This window comes from Phycodurus eques, chromosome 3, assembly GCF_024500275.1.
Source record: "Phycodurus eques isolate BA_2022a chromosome 3, UOR_Pequ_1.1, whole genome shotgun sequence".
NCBI classification, from domain to species: domain Eukaryota; kingdom Metazoa; phylum Chordata; class Actinopteri; order Syngnathiformes; family Syngnathidae; genus Phycodurus; species Phycodurus eques.
Window position 1 is genome coordinate 7,088,036 of NC_084527.1, and position 19,797 is coordinate 7,107,832.

Consider the following 19,797-nt stretch of genomic DNA (forward strand, 5'->3'; position numbering starts at 1 on the left):
TGATCAGTCGTAGGTGCACCCCACAACTCTCCTGAAGTCAGTTGGGATAGGCTCTGGCTCACCCATGACCGTAATGAAGAGCACTATACAAAATGGATAAATTGGTCCAAAAAAGGCAGCACGGTGGGATTATAGAGATTAGTTTAGCTCGGGGGGTTCTGGGTTCCAATCACAACTCAGCCAATAGGCTTTTGACTCATTGATTATTCAAAACATGCGTACAAATAACGGCCTCCCCACTCATGTACGCCTCCTTCCGACTACAGTTTTAGTAGATTCCTCACACCCTGGTCCTGCTTTTGTGAAATATCTTTACACTCAGTCAGCATCCTGCCTCTGTTGGAGCGCAGATACTGCCTCAGGTGGTGGAAAATTGCCTGCTCGACTTTGACAAATTCTCTGTTTAGGAGAACAGCGACAAAGGGGGGGGGGGGGGGGGGCAGAAAACCTGCATCTTTTCACATATGAATACTCCTACGTATGTCAGGTGTCTTGTAATATCTCTGACTTGCATGTTCCATCTCTTCTCACCGTTTATATTCAGTGTTCCTTCAGAAGCTATATAAAGTATACCCGGCGTACTTGTCAAACCGCGTATCAGGGCTACATTTCATTTTATTAAATTGACAGAGGCGTGCATTTCAAGTGAGCCGGTGTGTACCTCGTATGCCGGGTGGCGAGAAAGCGAGTAGGGAAACCTTGCCTGCCGCTGCCAAGTTTAAGTGCGGCAATTTGAAGGAAAGGGCAACTAGTAGCCAAAGCTCCACCCGCCTGCGTCCGTAAATCTGCCAGTGGAAACCTATTAATTATCTCCTACAAGGACCTGCTCACAGGCTGGCCATCACTAGCTGTCACTTTTAACTGCTTTTCTGCTCTTCCTCACTGATGCATTTTGCTGAAAGGACTTTACTTCAGCCCACGATGTAGAGCTGTTGAAAATACTGGCTTGGTTTTCGTCTGGGTAGTGAGACATTTTTAAAACTCCTAAACTCTGTGCTTAAATTTGTTGAATTGGATGAGGACAATCTCCTATACAATAAACCCCCACTATTCGCATGCGGAGCGAGGCCTGTTGACCTGCCATGAATTTATGACATGGGTTTGAATGTGGGTGTGAATGACTGTTTGTCTGTATATGCCCTTTGATTGAATGGCTCCCAGTCCAGTGTGTACCCACCGTTCAATGAAGTGCTTTCTAAAAGGATTCAGAGGATTCGTTGTCTGCTGTTCACATGAATGAAATACGTCTGATCCACCCCACATGTCCACGGAGCTTGTCTATCTGCTTGCTCACTCTGCGAGGAAGCGGGCTAGACCTGGTTTTGGTACTTTCATGGACCGGTGGACCCCCAGATCATCTTTAACACTGTGCAACTCGTATACAACATGTAGTAAGGATACACACTAATTCTGCTGAGAGAGTGTTTACGTGTGTTTTTACAATATGCGGAAAGACTCCATACTTTAATCCATCTGAAAGACTGTTTATGCGCCTCATTAGGTGCTACTGTTTTGGTTAGCAACAGGGTTCAAATGCCCTCAGTGTTTAACTTTCTAGTTAATTTGACTTAAGACCCATTCTTTCCCAGATGGGAAAAGGGAGCCATCTGTTTCAAGGAACGCCCAGAAACTGATATTGAAATCTTAACACATCTCGGCATTCCTAATCCGCTTGATGATTCCAATTAAGGTTAATGAATTGAAGCCCATTCTGTTCTCCAAAGGCTTGATGAATGCAGGACCGGGCATGTCACAATGATTTGTTTTCATGTTCGTAAAAAGAAAGGCTCCTGGGGTAAATGCTGCAGAATTCCAAGGAATGTGCAAACTTGTAGCCTTCTAAAAATATTGCCAAGCACATAAAATGGCCACCAAGTTTGTGTGGTCACGGTAAAAGTGAAAATGGTGAAATATCTCAAAATCCTTATCTCCAAGAAGGACATTCACATTACCTTTTTATTTAAATGACTTTTCTGTGTAAACAGGAAAGGAAGAATGCACGTTGAAGGTTGCTGTGAGCATGTGCTTGTTTCTAATTTGTTCTATTTGATTTTTTTTTTTTGGGGACACGGTTGACTTTGTGTGTGTGTGTGTGTGTGTGTGTGTGTGTGTGTTGTGCATGCAGGAGAGTGCCAAAGCCGCCGTAAAGATGAAAGACGGCCACGTAAGCGACCGCGCAACACAGACGGAGCACATGGGGCCAGAGGTAAGCAAACGCTCCACTAAAAATCTTCCCCAGAACCTGTTTTAGCCTCAGTCTCTTCCCTCGGTGTACTTTCCTTCCCTTCTCCTTAAGAGCATCTTTTCAAGCTCTAATCCATCATATACTCCGTCCTGAAAATGGTGTGACATTCATAAGATTGTCCGCTGCCTACCTCCAAGTCTTTAATTTCCGCAATGCTCAGCACGGAGGATAGTGTGCACTACGTTTTACCTGCCTTAGTTGACATGGCCTCCTTGGCTTCACCACCAGCTGACATTATGGGAGCGCAGTCGATGTAATGAATGCCTCTCTGTGCTGGAAACAGGGCCGATGTGTTAGGGTCACTCTCTCTTTCAGAAACGGTTACACTGCCAAAAGATACGGGAAATACATAACGACTGCAACAGTTGCTTTGAAAATAGGACACGTCGCTGATTTAGCTATAGCATATGCAGCAAAATTTGCCATTGAGATAAACTATATTTCGAAGCATTTGTTTCACAGCCCAAACTAATAAAACTTTGCTGACTATGAACCGCTTAGCTTACAAGTTACTTTTTGACATTATAAATACAAGTGACAAGCACAGGCCAGTAACATCATAAACATCATCTCACCCTATAATGCCACTGAAACAACTGAAAAAAGATCTTGCTGTCCAGCAAGCAACGACATCTGCAGTAGTACATTTGACTTTCTTTTGCCTCCACCATGTTTACATGCTGTCAAAGTGCGACATGAAGTACCATAATGAAACGAGCTGTGGTGACTGCTCTACCAGTTAATGTTGTCCAATGCAAGCACAGCGCCACTGTGTTGAGCTTCAGGTGCTACAGATGGAGATGACAGATGGCCCCGTGTGTGTTTTCTAACTTAGAGAATTTAGAGTAGGCTGACATTGTCTTCCTATTACTCCCGCAGAACTATAAAAACATTCCTTAACTGGCGCATGTAGACCGTGCGTGTTAAACAATAAACCTGAACGGATTGATTTTGAATCATGCATTGTCATTAAAGCTTCTGGTTTAAAGAGAACGTTAAGGTGGACTACCGTGCGTGCATTTACCGTTGAACAACATGCGCCTCTCAGTTTAGACACTACAGATGGTTCGCATACCTGCAGCCTGATTAGCCTGAGTTGATTGGCTGATTGGCTTTATAACCACGCCGTTAAGACATATATCGAGTTGTATCCAGACGATACCGTGAGGGAAATATTATTGAGCCCATGCTGAATATGTAAGTACCCGAGAGGAACTTGTTAATCTGTCAGCAATACAAATATGAAGTTTAACCAACCTAAAATCCTTGCAACCGGGACGTTTCAGGTCACAAAGTCAGTTTGCAGAATTAAACACAATAGGAAACCCGTAGAGGGAGCTAAAGGTTTGACTTTCCAACCAAGAAATTCAGGGGATCAAATAATTTGTATAATTTAGAGATCGCCGTGTTGATTGTAGATGACACAAAATGTCTGTGTTATGTTTGTGTGTATTTCCAGCCCTGCATTTCCATCATTTTCGCCTGTCTTTTGTTGTTATTTTTGTTTTGTTTTTTTAAATACATATTTATCTATTTTCTTTCTCAGCATTTCAGACTTTTATTACACTCATTTGGCACGTCACACTCACTCCCACTAATGCTTTTCCAGTAATGCAGTCAGCAATGGCCTCACCCTATTGAATCCTCGTTGCTTCTGTCGGCTCAAGCGAGCAAAAAAGTGAGGCTTTGTGCGAAATACGCCGAATATGTTGTCTCTGTTTGTCGTCGCCCATTTGTGTCCTTCAATTGAGTGTGTGTGCGTTTTGTGCCGCAGCCATTAGTGGGTGTATGGCAAAGTCAATAATGTCTTGAAAAACGTCAAAGTAACTTAATTGGAATAAGTTGAATTTATGCCACAGACTGTAGCATTCAGTCATCATTGTGTTATGTGTGTTGTCATGCCTCATGGCGGAATTCGATCATAAGCACAGAAATGCTATTAACACAGAATCCATTTAGTTGAGCTACTTGTTTGTTATAGCTTCATTTCTTAGCTTTTGACACATTTTATCTTGTGGAGATTTTATCAGGGTTTTTTTAATTCAGGCCTGTTGTGCTGTACGTCTATTGCATCTTTTTGTTTTTTACAATTTCAAACATTTAAAAAAATTCACAGGTGTTTTATTAAAAGCTCTAACATTCTTCAGTCAGCATAGCAAAGGATCTAGAATTAAAGCAGACTTTATATCCACTTGTAACACTGGTGGAAATCTAGATTTTGCAGGGGTGGTATTGTCTCATGCAAATGACACACTACTCTTCCCGCCTTCTTCTGGGCCAATGGAGAGCACAGCTGTCCTTACGACGATGACCCGGATCTAGCCTCGAGTGCGAAGAAAAAAGCGAGCACTCATATTGATTCACTTGTATTTTCCCTTGTGTATGCAGCACTTCACATATATCATTTTACACTTGAAGTCCCAGGATGCACGTCTGAAAACAGTGAGTCCCAGCCCTGGAACAATAAGTCCCTGCAACGTATCATCACGGAATACAGCTTCAGTAATCCTTCATTTTATCAGGATTCTTGCTTGGCAGTCGCGCTACATTGCAAATGTTTATTACAGTTGTTACTCTATTTTTTTAAACTTGTTTGTACAATATTTTTGTGTTATCCATTGCGCTCTCTCTCTCTCAATATGTTTTTTAATAAAATTGTGTTAAGGGTGATATATTTCCCCAAAACTATCACGACAAACAATAGTATCGTTGATTTCTTATGCCACTAATATAGTGATATTACAGCATAATAATTCAAGTACACCCTTTTTAAGAACGATTAACTTGAATATATTGAACATTGGCATTGTAATGTGTAACAATAAATAATATTAGCTAAATTTAAAAAAACAAAAAAAAAACACTCAGGCTCTGTTCACAAAAATTGCACTTGAACAAACAAACACACATTTGGCACAGGTTAACAGATTACACACATTAATGCCTTACAGGCAATATTCTGCCAATCAAGTTTCCAGTTGGTTAAGAAAAAGTGCAAAGTATAGCAACATTAATAACAGCACAACAAGGAGATCAAAGCAACCTGTTTCGAATCAAGATTTGTACTACTTTTCAAAAGTCGGCAGCCTTTCTTTAAACGCCGCCGCTCCCACCCTTCCCTTCACTACTCTGATTGGTTTAGAGACCAGATGGGTTTCATATGCTTTCAAGTCGTGGAAATATTTTTTTCTTCCTCAAATGGCTGGGTGTACGGGTGGAAAATCTATCTTTTATTTTATAGCCTCACTCTAGAGCCCTGAAAAAATTCATACGCTGGGTTTCCAGCACCACGCCGGAATACTAATCCATTGCATTGCGTCCTCAGATGCTGATTGATCTTTCTTTATGCGTCCCTGCTCATTTTTGTGTCTCTCAGATGTGTGACACGCATCGAACAAGATCCCTGCTTCATTACCAAGCCGCCAAATGATGATTATCAATTAGTTTTGCTGATCTGTGCATGTAGTGGACACATGGCCAAACACGAATACCACATTCCCCCATGTGGACAGTTGAGTATCTGCTGCTTATCAGAAGCTAACTCCGATAACACTGCTAATGATAATCTGTGCTAACACACACGCTGCTTACCTTTTTAGATTTGACATGATCGTGCTTCCTTGTAGCCTGGCTCCGCTTGGAAATGGCAGCTATTCATCCGGCGTAGCTGCCAAATCATAGGGAGAAATTTAAGTCTGGTGGCGGGGTTATGTAATTTAGCCAAATTGTGATGTCACAGTTACTCACTCTCAGACAAATACATTTGTGAAAATGGGCAGCTAACAAAAGATTCAATTGGTTGTTTAATTTCCCCCTAAATGGGTGGGTAGGCATTCCAGAGCCAAGTATTGTCTACAAAAAATACAAATATAAACATTATTAAAATATACATTTCATAAAATGTCCCCTTTGGCAAGTTGGGTCCGGTGGTCTCCTACTAAAAAGGTTCAGGAAACCCTCTCCTAGATCGTGAAATATTCAGTTCCTTTAGGTTTTTGCATCTCTTCTAATCCATTTTTAATTAATTTAATTAATGCTCACATCCTGATTTAATACATGCCAGGAGTGCCTTGAGAACGACTTCCTGACGTGACGAGATTCAATCTGTGAGCACAGAAACGATTTTTATATGCGTTTCTAAGTGGCAATTTTATTTTCTCAGCAGGTATAAGATAATCATTAGCGCTGTCAGAAGTCGAGACCATTCTAATGCATTCTTTTGTATCCAAGCGTGCATTGGAAAGGCCTTCTTAGAATTGCTTCGTTTCGTAATAATTTACACCTGGTAGTTGTGACTCCAAATAATGTATGTATCACCCCCCCAATATTTTTATTACTATTTTTTTTAATTCAGTCAATTCAAATCCAGTTTGACTTGGCAGCACAAAATTGGTTAGGTGTGTTTATTATGAGTAGACCCACAAAAAAGTCTCAAGAACCCATGACTGAAATTACACAGGAAGTCTACAATTTTTTTTAAAGTGGCCTTTTGGGGGACATTTTGATGATTTCCAAGTAAATTCAGTTCAGTTGCTACCGAATTTTAACCACGTATAGTAGAGAAATTGGCATCGCTGTGAAGATTTAGAGTTTTTGTCTCTGCATGTGGTCTGAGCATCGCAGCATGACTCGCTATAAAACACAAAACTTAATACCTCAACTGCACAACCCTAGAGCTTGATCAAACATCTGGCAACAAGAACTCTGATTTCCTTCAACTTCAGTATACTTGCATTTCGTAGTTTTATCTGGCGCAACTCCCAAATCTCATCGCTAATTGCAGGTTTAATGTATTTAATACATTTATTGGCACATATGTGAATGTGTATAAGGTGTCGACAATTTATAACGATCCCGATATGAGGTTTTGAGATTACACGTAATAAACTAGTTTGAATAGCAGCGTTAGAAGACATTGCCGCGCGGTAACCGCAGTATACAGTTTCTCCTTCGATGGTTTTATCTTTACTGCCAAGAAGTGTTTTCAGACAAATAGTCGGTGTACTATTTCCTTTACTGTACTACTACATGAGCAAATGTTAGTGACAATCAGACTAATGTACCAATTCGGGTTATGGGCCACCGTAGAAATGGAACCCTGTTTAAGTAGCATGCATTCGTTGCTACAAAAACATACATCCCAGAAATCTTACCCCTCCTGCCAAGGTCCACAGTGACCTCAGCTTCCTTTTAACGTTGCATCCAAATTGAGGAAGTCTGGCCCGCGCTCAAGCGTTACAGCTTTGTGATCTATTCTAAGGCCAGTACCTAGAGTTGCTATGGAGGCCTCCATATGCTCAGCCTCTCCCGCTCCCCTCTTGAGTGGATGGGCTCTTAATTAGAAGAGCAGCTGGCTGCCCGCTAGCAAGGTAGGGTAGTAAGCGCAGGTGACTCGACTCAGCAGTGGCTTGCAGCATGTGCGGCCTGATTTGAGCCTCCCCCCAACTCAACGTCACCCTTTTCGTCCTTTTTTGACCATGCTTGTGAGAGTGTGTCGGAAGATAATGCAGCTATTTAGGTTAGCTACCGCGGTTCACTGTTGGCCTGCAGCAGAAAGTGTCTACAAGTGGGACAGCTATTTCTACTGATTCGGCCTCTTGTGGAGGTATAGCATCCCACTACGACTTGGTCCATCTAGCCACTGGAGCTGGAACCAATCCCAGCTGTCTTTAGGCAAGAGGCGGGGTACAACGTGTACTTCTTGCCAGTCAATCGCACGACAAATAGATAAACAACCATTCTTCAATGAACCATAATGCAAGTTTTGGGAATGTGGAATAAAGCCAGAGTACCTGGAGAAAACCCACACAAGTATGGAGAGAACAACACACAAGTGACAAGCATCTAGCAGCTAGCGTGAGAAGTTATCATAGCACTCGCTGTCTGGTCCTGTCTGCATCGCTGACAGATTGACTCAAACGCACGACACCTCCTTTGTCCACGAAAAGCAATCACAAGTGATGGACAAAAGAATTCTTCAGGAAAAACCTTTAAAAATCAAAACACACACAATTGATCATTTGATTCGGGTGGAAGTGAGGTCTAGTAAAGACATTTAAGCCAAATTTCACGTGCATTCAAATGTTTGATGTACCACTCTACGACGAGCAGTGTAAACTACAGATAAAAATGAGGTAATTTTGGTTGTTTGTTTATGGGACAACAGTGTTTTCGAGGCTGAAATTGCAGACGTATAATTTTTGTCAACGATACTGACCTTTCCGTGTAAAAGGTAATTTGTGAAAACAAAAGTCATGTACATGACTCTTACAGTCCAACAGTAATGGCAGAACACATGCGCCTCTAGCTAAAGCGGGATACAAACATACTACTTTTAAACATCTTAATCGATTTTCAAAACGTGAGCGACCACATACGATGAGGAGAAAATCAAGTCTCTGCATACAGCTCTAACAATGTGCGGTGTACTGTGCGGTGTACTCTCCACTGAAAATCTAGAGTCTCATCCCCCAAACCAGTCATCTGTCATAGTACCAAGTCTGAACTGTGAGCGGCAGCATGCTGCCACAGGGCACCCTTATAATACATAGAAAAAGAAAGTGTAGCCGTCGAAGAAAAATAATAATCTAGGCTAACCATTGTCTTATCTGGTAACGGCGTAGTGGTTGCAAATTCTCCTTGTCATTTTATTATTGTGATGAATGACTTGTGAAACAAGTTACACAAACAAACAAAAGTTACCCCTCTATTTGTGTCCAGGAACTGTGCAAGCTTCCTATTTGGCTATTGTTCATGTCATAATCACAGAGTCGTTGAAATCTGAGTTGACCATACATATAAGGATTTACGATTATCTTGCATGTTTAACATTTTTGATTGTCGGCCCCAACGGTTTACTGGGCCGATCAAGGAAGAAAAACTGACTCTGCCTTCACCCAGCCCACATCGATGCACTTGTGGTCTAATGTGCAGGTTCTGCGTAAATTTGGTGTATGAAATTTACATTGTTGACAAATATAGATTATTGCAAAGCATTCCCCCCTCCTGGGATTGAAAACAAAAATTATAGTACTGCCCTAAAAAAATAGATCATCAGTGACGAGTCGCCGTCGATGTGATCATTAGTGTCACTTTACTGTCCATTTATACAGCAGTCAATATACATCATGCTGCTGCTTTGGATGTGGGCCACATATTCACCCAAAGCTGACAAGCTGTAATATTGCAAGAAAGCCAAACACAAATTGAAAAGTGTCACACTCCCTCCTCTCATTTTTCAATTGTGCACTTTCAAAAAGGGTCAGAGAGAGAGAGAGAGAGAGAGAGAGAGAGCAAGAAAGAGAGAAAGTGTGGCCTGAGAAGAAGAAAAGCTATTTTACGCCCTGCAGAGAATCTTATGAGCTTGGAGGTGTGGTAGCTGTTTGAAAGTTTTTAGAGGGGATTGAATAGATTGGAATTGCTTTATTTCAGCAAGCTAATTTCATGGGCATTCTTATCAGGAAGCTTTTATGGGGGGAATCAAAGGCTCTTGATGGTTACTTCTCTCTCGTTGCCTTTCTCATTCTCGCGCGCCATTTTCTCTAAATGGCTGCAGCTTAACTTCTGCTGCCTCACCTTGTTTCATATCCACCAAAGCACTTCCTACTATCATTCAATATGATTATTTGCATATTATGCTCAAGACCTGACAGCCTATAATATTAAGGCTAACAAGGGATGGCTTTATGGTATTTAAAACTGGTTGCATTGCATTTGAATCATAATGACATTACCCATCTAATCGTCATCCTCTGTCAGGGGGAACAAAGTCGACCCCACTTTTTTCCCCACCTTAGGAGGCACTATGGTCACTATGGCCCCTTTAGCACTGCTGGTAAAAGCCGGCATTTTTCAGCCCTCATTGCTCTCTATAAATACCAGAGAAATGGAATAGTATTGGGAGATATTGTCAAAAGCCCTTTTTACACCGTCCGATGTCATTTGTATGTCTTTTTATTGTATTTTCTTTTTTTTTTTAGTTATTCTGCTGTCCGTTTTTTTTTTAAATTTTTCTTATTTTTTAATTTTTTTTATAAACACCACTAACACAGAATGGGGGCGACGAGATTGACCCGGCAATTTTCCGCCTTTGGAGATACTGTGAGTAGCTCCTTTTAAAATGCTTATAAAACCCAAAAGACCAATGCAATTCTGGCATACCAGGACCTGGGTGTGAAATTTAACACCTTACAATCACTTCATGTTGAAAGCAATGGTCACTCGCCGACACAACCAAATGCTGATGTCTAATTCATCTGACTGGGGAATATGTGAAAGTGCAATGTTTAGGGTTTCTGTATGAAATGCAGAAAAATACCTATGCTTCTTTTATGGCTCTGCTCTGCTCTCTATCTTGTGAATAAATGGCTTGAGTCTCCCCACTGTGCCCAACTACATTTCTACAATATGTTGTCATTATTTCTCCTGCAAACTTTTTCTCGACAGTTTTTAAAAAATTTTAAATTCAGTGGCAAAAGAATTACCTTCATATTTCTACTGACTAAGTCAGAATAGTCATTGATTCCTTTCCGTTGCTCCTGTTTTGTTGTTGTTCGCCACGGTTACAAGTAAAAGAAGACTTTGGTTCATTAAATTTTTTTTGTTAGAGCAGCAATAAGCCCCTAATGTAGGCTTCTTCCCAGGGAAGGGAACCCTCCATGAACACGCATGCTCACATGCTTCATGTCAATGTGCGTCATCAGCACTCTGTGCCACTTTAAGCAGCAGAAGGAGGGCCAGTCCAAGCGCTGATTGGAACTATGTAGGTCTCCTATTTCTGTAAAACTAGATCATTTTGTACAATCGTGGCCCTCACTGAGTAATGGCGCGGCAGTAAGACAGACCCAGAAATGTGCGGTGCCCTATTTAGAGTTTTTGTACGTTCCCCTTTTTTTTTTTAATGCCGTGTCCCTCCGTCCACCTCAAAGTTTTATAATCAGGCTAATATCTCACTTTTCATTTGTCGCCTTTTCCACATTTCGGTCAATTTTCTCAAGCCTCATTCTCCCTCAGCTTTCTTCGTTCCTTCTTTCAGCTTTTGATTTTCCATCTTCCACAGAATGTTTCACATCACCTCCTTGAACTCATTTCATCATCAGCCCAACTACTTTCCTGTCTTTATGCCCACTGTTTCACCTGTATACCTCTCCATTCTCTTTCACATCTGTCACTGCCTATCAGGTCCTCTCACAACTTCTAATGTATATGTTCATCAGTGTTTATCTGTACTTTTAATAGTCATGTGTCATCTACTGTAGTTAATTATCCATCAATCCATTTTCCGAACCGCTCATCCTCACCGTAAATCTACCCAAAATTGTGCAGATTAAAATGACTGTTGTATACCCATATGACCATAAACAACCCAAAATTGTGCAGGTTAAATTGAGACCACTGTAAATCCCTCAAAAGTTTAATAATACAGTATGGTAATATGAGACTACCTTAATTTTCCTAAAAATTGTGCCGGTTAAATGAGACTCCTGTAAACCCCCCTAATTTGAGCAGGTTAAAAAGAGACTGCAATAAGACCACATAAATTGTGCATGTTAAAATGAAACTACCATACATCCCTCAAAAGTTGCTCTGGTTAAATGAAATAAACTAAATGATCCAGAGCTTTGAATCAAACTACTATAAAACCCCCATAAATTTCATGTATTAAAATGAACTACCATGAATCTCCAAAATTCACGCGGGTTAAAATTAAACTACATTGGTGCCTTGATAAAAGTATAATTTGTTCCGTGACCATGCTCGCAACTGAAATCACTTGCATCTCAAATCATCTTTTACCATTGAAATAATAGAAATACCATTAATCCATTATAATCCAAAAAAAAAAAAAAAATTGTAACTGCTCGTATTTTGAAAGACTTTTAAGTAGGCTCACTCATATCTCAAGGCACCACTCGTGGTACCTAAAATCTCCCCCAAATTCAATAGGTTAAAAAGAGACTACAGTAAGTCCCCCCAAAATTGCACGTTGAAATGAGACTTACACAAATCATCCAAAAATTGTGCAGGTAAAAAAATATATAACTGTACATGCCCCTCAAAAGTAAAAAATAAATAAAAATAATAATAAATCCCCCAAAAGTTCCACGTTAAAATTAAACTATTGTAAATTCCCCTAAAAATTGTGCAGGTTAGAATAACTGTAGATCGCCCAAAAGTTGCACAGTTTAAAATAAGGCTACCATAAATCCTCCTGTTAATAGCACACAAATAGCATGGGCTGCAATTACATTACGCTAATAACATTTCACAATTTAGCATTTTAAATGAGGCATTGTGACGCTGCACATATGCCCAATCCCCCAAAACACATTTATATGATGACATAAAAAGACAATGGTGGGTTACATCTTCCCATGAAAGTCCTTTTCTAATGAGACCTCCGCCCACACCCAGTTAATATCTGTATGTTTGGGCATAGGGTCTTTAATTGTGCTTTTATGCCATCATCAAGTTTTACTGTTGGAGGCCACTTTCCATCTGCCTGCTGTAGAATTACCCCTCTGTGTGCAAGCACTTGAGACCCAAAGAGCGCAGGTGGGAGACTTTATAACTCCTCCATTTTTCTCCTAATTCTTGTTTCTAACCAACACATTTTACTTCACAGCTTGCATAAAACCAAAGGTGATTTTTGGTCTGCTTGTTAAATTCGCCTGGCTACCGGCACGTACTACACTATCAAGCATTATCAATACTCATTAATTCCCCTGATGCCGAGCGTCGGTCATGCCGGATTGGAGGCAGAGGAGAGCAGCAAAGACGCTTGCAAAGATGAGTCATGCTGCCCTCAGCTTCCACCTCACATCTCTTATTTCTTTTAGTTTTCTAGGTTCCCAACTTCGAGGTGAGGCTTTGTTTAAAACTGACTACATCTGAGAGAAAAATTGGAGATGGAAAGTTTCTTGGATTATGGCTCTTTATTACATTTGTTTATGAAAAGACCAATCAATGGATTGTAGTGTCTGTCCAATTTATGCTTGGATCAGCCGACAATGCAAATTGGGTCTAGACCATGCCACTATGTCAGACTACTGCGATAAAATCTTGCCATATCTCGGTCAGACACTTGCAACACTACGAGATATGTATTACGATATCACCGTATCCTGACTTTTGCGATCATTGGGACACACTGTCAGGGGAGGCGGGACCGGAAAACACGTCACCGCTACCGGTTACAACTGTTTCCATGGCGTCAACAACAGTGGATTGAGGCAATGTATTATTTTTTTTGGGGGGGGGGCCTCTGGTCTGAAATGTTCTCTGGGGTGGGCTGGCAATGCCACTTTTCCACCACACAGAACCTAGTCATCTCTGGTAGCTATTGATGCCTTTCCATTGGCCAAACCAGGTACGACAATGTTCTGTTTCTAGTACCTGGTAAACCGGGGTTTAAAATGTCCCAAGTTGTACCACATGGGTGATGTGTAAAGGCTTACCTCATGTTGTAAATGAGTTTCCTGCATGGTATCAAGGGATCTAACCCAACTCTCGACCAAACTGTTACGTAGAGAATCTTTAAATCCTGTAATCCAGCTCTTTTTTATTGTCATCTAGCAAGTGGTGAGGATTTAGCACCGTGGACAACTTTACATCGGTGGCTGTATATTTGTGTAGAATGAAAAGACACTTGTGGCTCACATAAGGAGTAAGACCTTAATCAATCTTCCGCTGATGAATGAACACTCGAGGGACAGTATTTGTCTGAGATTGATTTCTGCTTGCTGTGTAATACTTTTACGTATTGCCTACTAACAACAATCCCTTTTTGTCTCTGTGCCCACCCCCTTCTTTTTTCTTTGCTTTTTTTTCCCCCCCCTTTACAACATTGGTTACTTTTTGTGTCAACATGTCTTCTGTTTCTAGGGCATCAGGGCGCATGGGAGCGCCACGTTGTCCACAAGGAGACAACTGAGTGAGTGTCTCTATTCTGATATCAACCGAGTGGTCGTGACTGTCTTGTAGTGGCCCCGTGTACTCGACTAGATGTACCAAAACAAAACCAATACACTGGGGGTCTTTGTACCAGGTCTTGCTGAGTACACACTGCTTGTTTATACATCACAAATACTGTTTGGCCATTGAAGTTTTTCTGCCTTCCTCAATTATATTTTTAGACATACAAGTGTTTCCCAACCTTTTTTGAGCCAGGGCACATATTTTACTCTTACGAAAGGTCTCACAACATATAACGAAACAAAAATGTCAAAAAACATATATACTGTGTTTCATCTCAATTTATTTACAGATTTACTTAAACGGTGTGAATTCTGGGCCAGTTTAGTTGAACACAATGCTTTTATTCTGTTGTATAAATAGCAACAGGTGGATACAGAGGTTAATTGTACCTTCTGCCATCTTACACATGAAAATAATTCAATTGTTCTGCATGCCACTATATGTCAATGGAATAGATAGATGAACAAAGATACATTATTGTATTGAATATATATTTTTTGGACCAATTAAGTGAAATTGGATAATTCCCCACGGCTCATCTGATGAACGCTCATGGCACACTAATGTACGGCAGAACAGTGGTTGGGAATCATTAACCTTGCCTAGTTTTGTGGTGTAGACCAATCACAGCTATTTTCAATGTATACAGTGGTGCCCGGAAAGATGAGTGACCTCACTTACGGGTTTTTCGTGATACAAGCTGTTATTTGGCGGATCTTTTATTAAAATTTATTTTTTTGCTTTGATTTGTAAGCGCACATTTGAGATACAAGCACTGTATGGTGGCAATGAAATAAATTAAACTCAATTCACAATAAGCGACAGTTTGGCAAATAATTGATAAAAAAAGAGGCTTAAAGCTGTTAAACGCCACTCCCAGTTGAAGTTTACTGTCACATGAAACATAACACAAGGAGAGTTACACATTGTATATTCAAAACAACATAGCTTTGCGTTATGAAAAAGTCAGCTTAGCTTAATGATAACAAACAAGGCAAAACACCATTGAGATTCCTAAAAGTTAGCATGGTTGCAGTTTTAGAAGCATGGGATATTTGAACAGAAACGGTGGAACAACATATTTAGACAGATAACAATACTTGCAGGCATATATTTTTTTATCTGTCTACATAAAAATGACCACTATTAGAACCATCTTACTTGCCCTGGTGGTTAAGGCGGGCTAACAGAAGGAGCAGTAAATGAATTGGATTGTAGCATTACAGTAAATCATGATGCACACAAAGTTTAATTCTTGACATTCTATTGTATTATCTTATTTCTCTATTTTTATCAAGTACAATGTGTGCTATTTTTCTTTTCAACAAACAAAAGATTGTGTTTTCTCTTATCTCAAGGCACCACTGCATACTGAAGAAGACTTTTATAGGCCAACCAACCTCAAATATATTTGCATATTTCCATGTATGAATCGAGACCCGGTGTGGAGACCCTTTTAAGTGTGGAATGCTTTTTACGTAGTAGGGAATGCTGCCCAGTGCCCACTCTACCTACAGTACCTCAGCCCTGTGAGATGGTTACCCGTGAAGTGAGCTTCTCTCTTCTGGTTGTAGTTTCTGGAAGTTGACATAATAGCCACAATTTCTTGCTCTTAAAGAAAGTTAGCAGAAGAAAGTCTTTTGCTCAAGGTAGACAGACCATTTATCTCCACTTGTTCTGTCAGTGGCTTTTGACTAGATCTAATCGTTGCAAGAATTGAACGATGGAAAGTGCACTTCCTCTGCGGAAAGGGCGTTCGCGTGCGCGACGTGTCTAATCAAGCAAGCATAACTCTTCTACCCCCCCCCCCCCCCCCCCCATCTTTGAAACCACCCAAATGTATATTTTGTCGTCTTGTGTTGGAATTAGGGATTGCCCAGTGACACTCCATTCAGTTAAAGCAATATGTGCTATCGAATGTATGGTTAGAATTTACCATCTTTATAGCAACAATTCAGGCGCATCTCAATAAATTGGTCTCATCATGTCTATATTTGTATATGGGTGTTTATTTGATTTCGGGCACTTCTGATTTTCGTTTCTGTCATCACCACCACACTGTCTGATGACGTGATGGTAATGACTTAAAAAGTTTTTAGCTAACTGTGCTATGCTGGTAGAGTTGGCTTAAAATTATCTTTTTGCTAGCTAGTCCTGTACAACATTTTTATATGATTATCAAGTGTTTACTGGAAAATCTTTAAACATTAACACTACAAGTCGTTTGGTAATGACATGCAATAAAAAATATTATGTGCCTTAAGCGTACAAATGAGGACAAAACTTACTCTTCCAGTTATCAAAATGTCTGACTTCTCTCTGCCCGAGCATGTGCTTGAGTGGCAAGACAAAATGACACAGGGAATTGAAGAATCAGATTTTGAATAAACTTTATTGATCTGAAAATGGTCAATGTGGCGGTAACGACAGGCATATTTTAGTAAAAATAAAAGACAGAATTTGAAATGTTTTGGATATATGATGAGAAATCATTAATTCTGTTATATTTGAAGGAGTTTATGATAAAAGTTACATACACCATTTAAAAACATTTTTTTTTTTTTTATTTTTTTTAGAAAGATGGAGCTTCATATATCCAAACCCTGTGTTAGGGACAGGGTGAAAACTGTAAAATACCACCATAAAACTGCTCAGAAAATGTCAAAATATATTAATATTAACATGAAATTTTAGACAACACTTATCATTAGGCACACCCACTGCTGGTTATTGAAAAAATCTTTTGAAAGAGATTTTTTCTTTAAATTTTACATCAAGGACAGAAAAAGGCCCGTAATCAAATAAACATCCATATATATAGATATGTATGTATATATGTATATATAGTGTGTGTGTGTATATATATATGTATATATATATGTATATATATATGTATATATATATATATATATGTATATATATATATATATATATATATATATATGTAAAAATTATATGTAAATTAAACCACTAAAATGAATTCAGTTTCCCAAAATACTCACCTTTATTGAGATGCACCTGCATTGCAATATTTCTTAAAATAGTGCATTCCTCTCTCACAGATGCCGTGTCCCAATTAACTGCCGGCTGAAAGTAGAGATTAAAAAAAATAAATTAAAGCGGTCTGAAAGCAGAAAGTGACGACCTACCCTTCAGTGAGTGTGAGAGGTGGTAGTAGAATTACAGTATTTCCTAACAGTAATTACCTTCTGTCATACAAGAGTTAAGCTGAGCCTATTTTAACACCATTGCTAACCAATCCAGTAGCACCTACCGAGGCACATAAACAGTCTCTTAAAGTGTTGAGTCTTAACTGGATATTTTAAATGTGTTCTCTGTGAAGTACTGGGTGGAGACTTTGCGGCAAAACAGTAATTTAAGTAAGAAAGAAGTAACATGATGCAAAATGCATTCGTACGGATAAAGACCACGGTGGAAGTTTGAACAAAGTGAATGTTTTCTCTACGTGCTGCTCAAGTCAAGCATGTGTTCCTGTTTTTGTACAACCTGTAACCCTGCTTGTCACCCCCCTCTGAACCATTACCTTGCACAGAACCGTTGCTTGACCGCTGTGACCCGTGACCCTATCAGTAATGAATTCCCACACCCTAACACCCTTCTCTCTGATTACACTGTACACACACACACACACACACACACACACACACACACACACACACACACACGTCACAAGAACACATCAAATGTTGACCATAAAGTCCAATTAACCTGTTTCTGATTGCCTGCTTTCGTGTGTGGGTGCGTGTGTGCTTGGGCGTGTGCATGATTGCGTGTGTGAAGGTGAAAGCCTAAAGGGACAATGACTGCCCTGAGAGTGTCATTTGTTTGCTCCATATGTGTAAGGGCACCTCAGCACTTTCTGTTTGTACGTGTGTGTGAGTTACTGTACAGTATATTTACGCAGGTTATTCAGCAGGAAAACCCTCATCTTCTTCCTCTTTGTGTGCATTTGCGTCTGTGAGTCTTCTCGCTCATTAAACTCCTCGAGGACCGACGCTAATGCGAATTAGGAATTATGAGTCTCTTACAGACCTGTTTCAGGGCAAATGGCATAAGTGAGTTAAAGCCTCTTGTACTGTTTCTTTGACAAGGTGAAATCCAGTGGTAACATTTTTTTTCATCTTAACCCAATTTTTTTTTAGATGCTCCACATGACGAGGATAAAATGGGCAAGGTTGTGCTTACCGATCTATTAGGGCCAAATTTACTAAGATCCTAAAATAGCGGACACTACATTGCATGTTCACTCTCACAGACTGCATGCTGTTGGTGGCCATGTTGCACGTGATTTACTAAGATTGCGATCTTTTACTGAGATCCCAAATAGTGGGTGCCAAATTTCATGTTCAGGTGAAAACATGGAGACCGCTGTACAAAGATGGTTTTGCGCTCGAGGTAACGCTGATTGTTTTCACCATGAAACATTATTTGGACGAGTACTGCAGGGGCAAAATGAAGTTTTGAACTGATGGAATTGGAAGTGTTAGTGGAAGTTGTATAACTGAGTTACAAAATATGAAAGTATCGTGTCAATTTTGGTGAAGCCAGCAACCACATAAAAGAAATATTTCGTTTGATTTAACTCAAAATCAGGTGCCCATCCTACATCATATTATGCAATGCAGAGTCAAAAGGAGTTTTGTCATTAGTGATATGGCTTGACGACTCCTTGTGACTGGCTCCAAGTCAGCCCTAGATCATTCAAAAGCTCCAAAATTGCATTGCTGAACAGACCATTGGTCACAATAAATTTTGTTGCGTAAAAACCTTGGAATGTGATTTTTAGATTTTTGCTTTCTATCGAACATGTAAACGTGACAGAAGACATTATAATGAAAAGTTAAAATGTTTTAAAAGGAAAGAACATCGATAGTCATTGTTAAGGACGGTTTACATGTTCAAAAGGGAGTAGAATGAAGTAGGAAAGTTCATCCCATGTGTCCTGGCGACTCATTACATTATGGCAAAGCGACAGTAAGTCCATATCAATATTTTTTTTTCCCTTCAAACTGCAAATGGAACATATGGTGACATCAGGAACTATGGTAGGTACAATTTGAGCAAGTTAACTAAAGATCAATTATATTTACTGTAAGCAGATGCTGGCAAAAATAGCATGAAGCTGTAAGACAATGTCGTAAAAGACAGAAATACATGTAATACATGTTCTCTCTCCATTTTGTCTGTCAGAAAGAGTGAGTGGTTTTAGTTAATTTTAGTTTTATTGAGTTCTATTAGACAGTAGTAAACATTTCTCTATACCTTTTAAGACAGTTAGGATTGTTAAAATATTACTTCTACTATACATGTTGCCTGTGCACTAGGTTGCTGGCAGTTTGAGCCGAAATCAAATTAATTCACTTTATGGGAAAATATTTCTTGGAATTGGAACAACTTGGAAGTCAACCGGCATCATGGAGCTGTTTTTTTTTTTTTTTTTTTTTTTTTTTTTTTTTTAAACCCTGTAGCTACTTTTAATATCCCATTGTCTAAAAAGTCCCTCCCAAGTGCTCCAAAAGACATGGACGCTTTATCCGCATTTCTCGGCTGTCATA

At 39.8% G+C, this 19,797-nt stretch overlaps 1 protein-coding gene across 7 annotated transcripts in view; it reads left to right on the forward strand.

The window, feature by feature from the left end:
• ccser1 (coiled-coil serine-rich protein 1) overlaps positions 1–19,797 on the forward strand; it is a 117,134-nt gene that overhangs the window by 50,242 nt on the left and 47,095 nt on the right. For 3 of the 7 annotated variants that reach the window (XM_061671862.1, XM_061671863.1, XM_061671864.1), the window contains exons 11-12: positions 2,126–2,206; positions 14,129–14,177. In XM_061671862.1, the coding sequence (XP_061527846.1) occupies positions 2,126–2,206; positions 14,129–14,177 (130 nt within the window). Of the gene's footprint in view, positions 1–2,125; positions 2,207–3,854; positions 4,572–14,128; positions 14,178–19,797 lie in introns of those variants that run through there. The other 4 variants (XM_061671860.1, XM_061671861.1, XM_061671865.1 and 1 more) reach the window with 2 other exon arrangements.